This window comes from Aquila chrysaetos, chromosome 4 (genome assembly GCF_900496995.4).
Source record: "Aquila chrysaetos chrysaetos chromosome 4, bAquChr1.4, whole genome shotgun sequence".
Lineage (NCBI taxonomy): Eukaryota > Metazoa > Chordata > Aves > Accipitriformes > Accipitridae > Aquila > Aquila chrysaetos.
Window position 1 is genome coordinate 73346220 of NC_044007.1, and position 10945 is coordinate 73357164.

Consider the following 10945-nt stretch of genomic DNA (forward strand, 5'->3'; position numbering starts at 1 on the left):
CATTATCACCACACAGTCTCAGTATGTATGCTCTGACTTTAAAAAGAGGTTTCTCTTGAGAGACAGGATTTAAGTTTTTTCTGCTCTCTCGAGGAAAGCAGCACTGTGGTAAAGCCAATCTAGGATTTCTTAAAACTCATGCTTAGTTCCCAATATGATGTGATTTTGTTAATTTCCACTGACACCTCTCAAACATGCAGAATTAGCACCCTCACATACAAACAGAAAATTCAATGTTGATATGCTTCCATTCTAAGGAATTGTTTTTGAGAATAAATTCTGCACTATAGAAATACTCCTCTGAAGGATTTCTCCTCGGAGTACTGAATTTTTCCCATCCTCTTGGACAGACATATCCAACAAGTTAAGAGAGTTTTGGATTAAGTGGGGGGGGAAACCTCTGCATTAAAAGTAAAAATGCACCTATCTCTTAGAATCAAGGAAAACTAAAAAAGGGCAAAAACGAATTAGTTTGGAAGTGCTTCACACAAGGTGGATCTATTAAAAGTCTGCTCCAAACAGTGAGGTCACTACATGCAAACTCCCAGGAAATTCATCTATTTGGGTCAAAAGCTGGCTAGACTAAAATGTAGATTTTATAAACTTATGCTACTTAATTTCTATATTAAAAACTAACTGACAATATAGCAACACGTCTCCTACCTATGTTTCAAGTAAATCATAGTTCTGTCACATACAAAGCTTTGAATTATTCAAAGAGAGAATCTTAAAAAACAGGTCTTGTCTCATGGGCGCACGAAAATTAACTAGCATTGACCAAAGCTGACCATGCCTGTCTCCCCCATTTCTTAAATAAGCCCAGAATTAGGACTCAAAATCTAATGAAGCAGACTGTTCCCCATTCTACATCCTCTGAACTGCATGCACAATAGGTCCTTGTCTGTCCATTTCACAGAAAGAAAAGTCATGTTTTAATCCTCAGTGAGGCAACTCATTTGTGACAGACCTCAGCTTCCTTGTTTCCAGCAAGTAACCAAATCAACTGAGCTGGTAAAGACAGGCGATGTATGCAGTGCCATGAAGTCAGGTGATGTTGATTCTCACAAAGTCTAGACTTGATCTATTCACTACAGTTAAATAGATCAATATACCATGTTTGGAAAAAGCACGCTAAAATCCAGAAAGTCACTTTCAAGCTTTCCTCTAGTATCACCTTTCCAGCTTCCTACTACAATTCAACAGAACCAAAGCTGCATATAATGAACAAAAATCATCAAAAAGCTATTAAGCTATCTGTGGCTTTGGTTAGAAATTCGACTAATATTCTACCCTTATGTTCACAAAGAACATTGTGAAGTAATATTTAATTCCAAAGTTCCAAAGCTAAAAATTATGCCTACTCTCAAGAAGCTGTCCCCTTCACTTCACCAATCTTCAGTAGTTACATCCTGGCCTACTACCGCTCTGCCTTACACACGAGACTAAAGGGCAACGTAACCTTTAGCAACTGAGGTTGACAACTCTGAGCTGAAAAAAACGCAAGCGTTCTATTGCTGCTATGACTGTAAATTAGCTATTGAAGTCTGAAATAAAAAATTCCAGACCAGATAGATCTGTTCTGAAAAAAATTATCTGTTTAAAGCATCTCTCTTCAGTAGCAGCGACACTAACTTTTCAGCCCTGCGCTTTGATGTATCTCAGAACACCAAAATGGATCAAAGAACAGTTAAGACTATTTAAAAAAACATCCTCAACACATGGCAAGGCTATTAGCAAAAGCAGTCTTACTGTCAGAAGAAAATGAAAGAAAAAAAGGTAGGACGTTAGGTTAAAGAAGGATCTGAAAAGCACATACTGTCAGAACGTATAGTGTTAGAAGTAGCTAGCCCCACAGTACCTCTGGTACACTAACAGTACAGTCTGCAAACACAAAACTGCTAAGAAAGCATCCATGTTGGGCTGAATCATCTTTTCAGAAGCTCTGTGCAGTGTTCACATAACTCCTCTGCTTGTTTCAGGTCGATTTACCATTTACCCACCAAAGCAGCTCCCTGAAGCGCTGGATTCTGAAATATTTTAACATGTCAGTGGTGCTGGTTGGTGTAAGGGCCATACTAAGCAGATTACTCTTAAAGCATCCACAATGAGACTAACTGGGATTGGCACCTTGCAACTGAAACCAAGTGTGCCCCCCCCCCCCCCCCAAAAAAAAAAAAAGTATCTGACATATTTAAATGCCAATGAATACTCTGCAGCATCATCAGGCATCTATGGTGGAGAGACTTGACATCCTCATTATCAAGTCTTAAATTCTTTGAAACGCATACTTGTTAGCCTGTCTTGGGTATTCCTGGTTCTCTGCCAGTCCAATATAGATGCCCTGACATTGTATGCTTGAGTCCATAATACTTAAGAGAACTCTGACGAGCCACCACTTTAGTGCAAGAAACTCTAGTATTTTACCTTGGAAGGCAGTAAGCATGTTATTTTCACTGAGGTTAACTCTGGCAATCAAAGCCAGCATAATCACCCATATTTGTCTTCCCCAGGTTTACCTCCTGGCATTGGAAATTGAGGTCTCATGAAGATTGCTAGAAACATGCCCATTAGTTTCATGCTGTTCCACACCTTTTCCCTAGAGCTGAGAGATACTTGCCATCTCAGACATAAAGGAAGAAACTACAGAGAAACACACAAGCATAAGAGATTTCACTTATATCCCACTACAAGTACATAGACTATTGACCCATCTGAAAATGTTACATCAGCCTTTAACCTTCTACAGGCCGGCTCTGCTATGCCAACTGACCTCAAATGAAAGTATCATTTAACAAGAGGTTTTGAGAAAATGAGCATCAGTAGGTTAAAATCCCGCAACATTTATCAGCACTAACCAGTTTCCTTTTTACTGAAGTTCTCTAATATGGATTCAAATAAAGATTTGGCTCAATTGCTTTTGAATTACACTAGTCTACATATATGCAGCAGAGTATATGAGTGTCAGCACTTCTCTGGGACACTTGCTGTGTCATAGCATGCTTCATATCTTTGCAAAAGAAGTTACACAACATCTTTGTCAACACCTGACAAGCTTTTAAACTTTTTATTACAAGACCCAACTCATCTTTTTTAAGCCAAGCAGCACTGAAACTTGAGTGCAAGATCACTGACCCTTCACACTGATAGCTAACCTGAGTTTTTATGCAAGCTGATTAAGTGCAGCATCTTTGGTAACATGACTGAAAGTGTATCTGTAAAAAGTCACTTGAGAGGCTACCACCAGAAAGGACAATTCAAAGATAATAAAACCAAAAAAGGCATGTGGTACCAACGAGCACTTAATCTTAAAATTAATTAACCTTCTGTTAAGAAAAAGTTAAACTAAGGGTTCAACATTGCAGTCACCTGATTCTCCTGGTGAATTTTACCAAGGTTTGAGAACTGCTGTGTCTCCTTTTCAAAGAGGGGAATGAGATTGCCCACAGAACGTGTGTTCAAGGTTTGAGGGTCCAAGTATCTTGACTTTGAGTTTGAAGGATAGTAGGCAAAGGGAACACAGCATACAGCCACTGCTGGGAAAGAGGCCATCAGCTTCAAATTACCAGAGAGACAAGAGAAAGTCGGTCACAAACCAAGGAAACCATTCCAACATAATTACTCTGTAGAAGCTTCTCACTGCACTTAGTGTATCCTGAATTACCTAAACATGTGAAACAAACCAATTCCTTTCACTGCATCACCTGGCTGGTACAATGCCAAGATGAGTACGAATCGACAGCAATAACAACAGTTTTAGGATAGGAAAAAAGACACTGCACTTAAGTATTCAGAACCAGAATGATGAAAGACAGGCAGGTATAGGTAAGATAGCAGAACACAAGTAGTACAGCAATAAATGAATATAGATTTGTACACACTGCATTCTTTCAAGACTCAGAGAGTCAATGAGTCAGGTTGGATTACACAATCCAAGTGTGACTACTTTAAAGTGAAAGATTCTTATATTGCTAATCTGTTGCTCCTGACTGTAGGTCATTTTGTAAATCTCTAACTTGACTCAACAACTCGCATTCACCTGAACTTTTTCCCGCTGTTGGTTGATCTCCAAACCTTTTTGCATAGATGAGAAGATTCATGTGGATAAGCAGGAAGGTACCCACAAGCACCTCCGTCTTAAGTATATTATTGGCCTCCTCAAGAACACCTACTAACCAGTAAAATCAGTAAGCCATAGTTTGGTTTCTTTTAAATAAAACAAAATCTATTTATTCTCTCAAATGTATCACACTGGCCCATGACACTATACCACCATTAAGTAAAATAATCTTACAACCACCAGCAGAAAAAGATTCCTTCTCTTTGTAGAAAAACTACACTACATAGTACAGAAAATAATTGCTTTAAATCAGGAACTTGTTTCCTGAAATGCACTTCACATCTGCAGGGCAATATATTTCCACCACTTTTGGCTGTGGTTCTGCTCCAAAGCAGTTGACTGAATATCAGAGTAATTCAGATGTAGTACATCTTTCAATTCTGGCTTCAATGTTGCTAGGCCTTCTAAATTTGCCTACTAAGATCCTCTATCTTCCAATTTTCAGCAGCATTGAGCAACTGCCACAGCAGCCACTAGCTTCAGAAAAATGTACTGCATCAATGCCAACAGCTATAACGAGTGAGGACCCAAACACTAGCATACATCCCAGCAGCAGAAGTCGTAGACAGCCATAAATAAGCAAAAATAGTTGCATTTTATACCACTGAATGACTTCAACACCCAAAACAAAAAAAAGTTCAAGCATAATAAAATGGAACAGCAGGTAAACTGGCAGAGTGGAACGCTAAAAATACATCCCTCTGTAGCAGCCCAGATGCACTTACGCAACTGTAGCTGCCTTAAAGAAAATATACAATGGCTCTGCTAACCTGGATAAGCTTTGCAGTGAAGACAACAATCCCTGTGACACAGGTGGGGTGACAGATGAGAGCTAAAACAAGAGGACAAGTGACTAAGGGGCGGGGAGGATGTTGTGTTCTTCAGCATCAGTTTCTGAGACTGACTAATCTATGAGATGCCATGTCAGGCTCTGAGGAAACAGATACCTGAATCTGAAATAGGGTTTAAAGACACAACACGACAACTATTAAAATATCACTAGGACATAAACACCTAACAAGTGACAGAGCTGGACCTGGAAAACCTAACAGAAAATGAGCTGACAGGAAGATACTACAGACAGCTAACTGGAGCTTGAAATAAAAATTACCATATTACCAAACTCAAACATTTAGTAATTTTTTTTTTTTCCTTTTAAAAAGAACACACTTTAACCCAGTACAGCAAATAGCACATGAAGCCTACTGAGCAAGCACTTACCATTCACCCTTGAAGGTTGACGCTTTGAATTATGGAATTGAAATTTTTCATTTCAAAACAAAAAACACAAACAACAAACCCCTACAGTTGCAGAGAATCCTGAAACCAGGGAGCAAGAGATGTATGCAAGGGAACATACCTGATTTGCAAATAACAGAAAGTAAGTCTCAACAGCCTCCATCTCAGAAGAGCCTCTTCAAGGGGGTTCCTAAGGGTTTTCTCAGCAGCCACTCAGTGGCTGCAGGCTTACACAACAAAATTGTATGTGTAATGCCACTACTTTACTTAAGTTTAAAAAAACCCCTGTAAGTCAATCCCTTTATGGATACACAAAATTAAATAGTTTTAATGGGCCCAGCGTTGCATTTTGGGAATGAGTCATGTAGTCACATTACAGTTAATTAATTACTACTACTTAACTACTGAGTCAGCTTATGTCTACTAAGTTATTAACTATTTAACTTTGGGTGTTACATTTCATACATCTGAAATCTAGCTGAAGCAGGATCATTTTCCTCAAGGCACACCTTTCAAGCCTTTACAAAATTCTCCCTAACCCGCAATCAAAAGGTGTCTGTAAAATAATTAGGTTATGTGGCCACATTATCACAAAAGTTAATCCACACAAGTTACTCTGAAACAATCATAATCATGAAGCTGCCAGATCACAAGTACAAAAAAAAAAAAAGCCACACTTTTCTAGAATAAAAATCCAAACCGCACAAGATTCACATTATTAAGACATTTACTACAAATGAAGTACTGGAAGAGCAGCCTCCCCACCAAATTATTTATTCCATAAATCAACTATGACATTCAAAAGAATGCAGACTCATGATCAGCATAAGCCAGCGCTAACACAGGCTGTGGCCTAAAGGGACAATACTATCCTCAGTCTCCTTTGTGGCAGCACCAGCTTTCCATCAGGGAACTCATCTATTTCAAAACTAATTATTGGTTTTGCTGGATTTTCATCAGCAGCACAGCACAAGACACTGTCAGCAAAAAACCCATCAGAATAATTAAAGACATATTTAACCAACAGCAAAGTGGAAAACGAGCTGTTCTGTTGTCATTGTAGACCTCTGCTTATCTGTCAAAACAGGAGAAATCTTTGTTATTTTGTTACAGTTGTCATTTAAGTTAAAGGCATTCTATTCATCTTTTCTCATCATTTTACTCATCAATGAACAAAAGATCAATGAACTACAGAATCTATTCTCCACTAATCATACTAACAGATTACTAACATACATACACTGAAATCTGGAGTACTTTGAGTAACACGTGAGTGGTTTTGCACAGATGCAGAATCAGGAATACTTAATACCCCAGGCAGAGCACCAGCTCTGCCACAGCCCTACACTAGTGGCACAGTTCATCCATACTTTTTTCATTAGCACATATTTGAGGTCAGTCATTAAACAGCACATCTCTACACTCAGCCTCTTGAAGCATATTATATGCAACTCCTTATCATAATTTCATCAAACTACTGGTTGTATAAAATAACATCCTTTCCTTAAATATTTGTGATGTTACTAGAAGCGTCTGGACAATTCAGAGTTATCAGGACTCCTGATAACATCAGGACTTTCACAATACAGTCAATTCCAGAATACCTTATACTAGCTTTCCTCCAATTTTTTATTATTTCTAAGAATGACCCTATGAATTTTACATGCCAGTATTTTAAGAACTACATATAAAAGCTATGGTAGTATTAGGGAAAAAGCATATATGCATTCTCCTTCAGTAATCATGAGTTACAACAACTGCCTGAATACAACTTTAGCAATATTGGAGTACAGCAAGACAAACCCAGTGTTACGTAACTGCTCCAAGTTATGACAAAGATGTGCAAGTTTTGTTTACATCTAAATGCAAGAATTAACCAAGAGAATCAATGAAAGTTCAACTGTAGAAAACCTGTAGAAGAAGCTGTATAGAACCAGTGATCTGTAGAGATGCCCTAATATGGGACCTAAACACTATCAATGAATCAAAGTAAACAGAAAGGGCTTAACATTTTATGTTACCTAAGTTATATGCACATTTGAAAAGCTACCTCTTCACCTCTACTACTCCAACGTGATATAAAGACACTGACTATTTTAAAAATAAAAGAATCAGAACCAAACATTCAGGAACGAAATAGCTGTGATCCTAGCACTTGTTTTCACGAATAACTAAAGACATCTTCAGAAAGGTTCATGCAAGCTGATCTGACACAAGGGATCTTTTACCAAAACTGAAAGCATCCAGAAAACAATGTAGTATCACACTGTTATGTGTGCAACTCGGTTATACAATGTTCCATGAGCCTGAAAGGGAGTAGGCTGGAAGGAAGGTCTGGAGACAGGGGTGACAACAAAAAAGGGATACAATGAAAGGAAATAAATTTTAGAAAGGCAAGGTTCCAGGACACTACTGGCTAGCAATAGCAGCAGACAATGCCAATAATTTTTGTGTCTGTATTCCCCAAATAGAGATCATTTTCCTCTCAGGTAGGAGGGAAATCATGTTTCTACAGCTTGGATGGTGGACAAGTCAGGAGCCTTAAACTTACTCTATTTATGGCCTCATTGCCAGCATTCTGCTTTGTGATGTTTTATGCAAGTCACCTCACCACAGCATACTGGTTTTCCTTCTCGTTTTCCACATGCTGTCTGCTTTGACCACTAAATCCACCCTTTGAGAATTAGGGACCATCTTACAATTCTGTGCTGCTATTAGCAAAAAGTTAGTGCCAGCCAAATGTAAGCTAACATTTATGAAGCTTAGGTACTATTATCAGAGATGGAAAATTAAAATACATCCTGCCTATATTAACTACACCAGCTTCAAATGAAGTGGTAGAGGAACATAGGGAAGAAAAAACACTTCACATAAGCCTTAAAAGTGCAGAAGAAAAGGTATAGGACATTGAAAGCAACTAGGCTATTCCTACCGGAAGCAGACTATCACATACTTTTCACAGATCCTTGAAGGTTGGCTTTCAAAAAGAGGTCACCAGAAAAATCTTACTTGGAAGCAGCAAAAGCTGGATGACAGCTTCAACAGACTGAAGATAAAACCCATTGCAGCAGCTATGCTCATTCGAAGCTCCTAAGCTACACCCTCAGAACAGGCTTAAAAGTGGAAGCCAGACATTGAAAGCTGAGAAAAAGCAAAGCATTCCCAGGAGTTCTTAAGATGATCATTATCCTTGCCTCTCAATACTACCTTCAAATATATAGCCCATTTCATTTCTCCAATTAGTCCAACAGCACAAGAAAATTATGCTAATACTAAAGTTAAGGACTGACCACTAATGTTATAGATTATTATGAACTGGTATTGTGCATGTTAATTAAGATGAGCAACCAAAACTCTGGCTCTGTACCAGTTAGTTTAAGATACCTTTCTGATATCATTCAGAACATCAAACATTCAAGTTGTTTGTTTAGAAGGCCCAGAAATGTGAAATGTTTCAGACACAGATGGGAGATCCATTCATTTGTTCTCAGAACAAGAAAGCAAGCTTGCAACAAACACATAGTGAAAATGTGTTTATTTCACAAGATGAAATATGCCACCAAATAGGTCTTTCTTTAGGCAACAGAAAAAAATAATTTAACTCATGCCTGAAAGTTCAAAAGATAACATTTCACACAAAAAGCATATATTAAACAAAAACACAGTAGCCATGTGAAAAGCTACAGAGTTTATAGGAACATATTTCCATACTATATTGTGAAGTTTTGAGTAATTCATACTCAAGATTTTTATTTTAAGGGTAGTTCAATCCATTTGCTGTGAAGTTATGCCCCCTAACCAAGAGGTAGCTGTGATCCAGCCATGCACTCTTTGTATTCCATTACACATCATTTCTGCGAGTTGACTATTCCTCTTAGTTGCGTGCAACTAAGAGATTGCTTTCTCCTTCCCAAGTCCTGTAATGGCTTAGTGCTGTTTTTCCTCTCAGCTTGAAAACCTAGCCTTCCACTTTTCCCATTAAAGATCCACATATTAATGGGGCTCCAAAGGAAGCTATTGGAATACAGTAACATTTCCTAGAGCAAGGTAGAGTTCTAGCAAGTGATTTTTCTTTTTCTTAAATGAGTCAACTTAAGGTAAAGTTATTTGCCAGTCAGGTCAAATAAACCTTCACGTGCCATTTCATTTCTGCCTTTCAGTCCCTGAGCCACTGCCTATAGCTTCAAGTTCTTTCCTGTTAAAAGGAAAGCCATGTAAGAATCTAAGTCTGCAGGCTCAACATCAAATACTCAATACAGCTAAAGAAACACACATCTTTATTATGCTAACATCGGTATTAGCCATCTGCAAAAACAGTAAGTAAAAACCACTTTGGACACATTAAACTGCTCTTCCCCCTGAGTATTCCCCTTCTCAGCTTCCCTAAAAGAATAGCTGCTGGCACGAGTGGACAAAGCCACCGCGTCAGGAAACTTAAATAGTATTACAACTAACTATTGTTATAGATAATGAAAGACTACCTAAAAAGGATCGTCTTGGAAGAGCCGAACCTGTCAGTATTAAAACAAAAAGCCCTAAACCCCGTGCTTTCCGCCTTCCGTCCCTCTTCCCACTTTCCTCTCTCCTTCCGCAAAAAAGGGGAGTAAAACGTGAGAACGAGCCTCCTCAGAAGCATCTCACTGAGGGAGGAAAGCGGAATAGGAGGGAGAAAAAAGGAGCCAGGGGAGTGGGGGGAAAAAAGAGGAAGGAGAAGCACCCCCCAGCCCGCAATAACCAAGAAACTGAGACCCGGGGTTTAATTTAACACTTGCCCCGGCAGCTCCGTTCTCCCCAGGCGCCGGGCCGGGCCGGCCGGCCCTCCCTCCCTCCTTCACCGGCTCGACAGGCCGAGGAGCCCTACCATCCTCCCCTCAGCAGCCGCACGCCCGAGGGCGGCCTCCTCCCACCACGGCCGCCGCCGCCCCCAAGGCAGGCCCTACCCGGCACCCGAGGGCGGGAAAAGGCCCGGCGGCGGCGGCCGTGCCAGCCTCACCTTTTCGCAGCTCCCGCTCCCACACGCTGACGATGAGCGCCGAGTGCTTGCGGTGGTGGATGAGCCACAGGCTCAGGGTCTGCACGCTCTGCTGCGAGTTGCTCAGCTCCGAGAGCTTCCGCTCCAGCGCCGCCTCAGAGAACGCCGACATCGCCGGGCCGCGCTCGGCTCGGCCCCCCCCGCCGCCGCCGCCTCCACCGACCCGGCTCGGCCGCGCTCAGTCCCCGCCTCTCCGCCCCAGCAGGGGAGGAGCCGGGCGGGCCCCGTCCCGTCCCTTCCCGCCTCGCCGGCCGCCACTTCCGCGCACCCGGGCAGCCCGGCGCTAACAAAATGGCGGCGGCCGAACCTCCCGGAGAGCCGCCTAGCCCCGCCCCCCTTCTCCTCCTGCCCTCACTTCCGGCAGGGGCCCAGAACGAGGCGGAGCGGGGTGGGGCCCCGCCCGCGCCCGCCGTCCTCGCGCCTCTCCCAGCAGCCTTCGCGCGGGTCTCCCCTCCCCGGGGCTCGGCCCGCCTCGGGCGGCGGGATGGCTCCCCTCAGGTTTTCCTCAGGTTTCCCTCAGGTTTCCCTCAGGTTTTCCTCCCTAGCCCGCCTCGCTC

General features: G+C 41.4%; 1 protein-coding gene across 3 annotated transcripts in view; it reads right to left on the bottom strand.

Annotated features, from left to right (window-relative positions):
* Positions 1-10725, bottom strand: part of RPRD1A (regulation of nuclear pre-mRNA domain containing 1A) — a 46748-nt gene extending 36023 nt beyond the window's left edge. For 2 of the 3 annotated variants that reach the window (XM_030010862.2, XM_030010861.2), the window contains exon 1: positions 10350-10724. In XM_030010862.2, coding sequence (XP_029866722.1) covers positions 10350-10500 — 151 coding nt within the window. In that variant the 5' untranslated portion in view covers positions 10501-10724. Of the gene's footprint in view, positions 1-10349 lie in introns of all 3 variants that reach the window. The other variant, XM_030010860.2, reaches the window with a different exon arrangement.
* Positions 10726-10945: the final 220 nt, after the last annotated feature.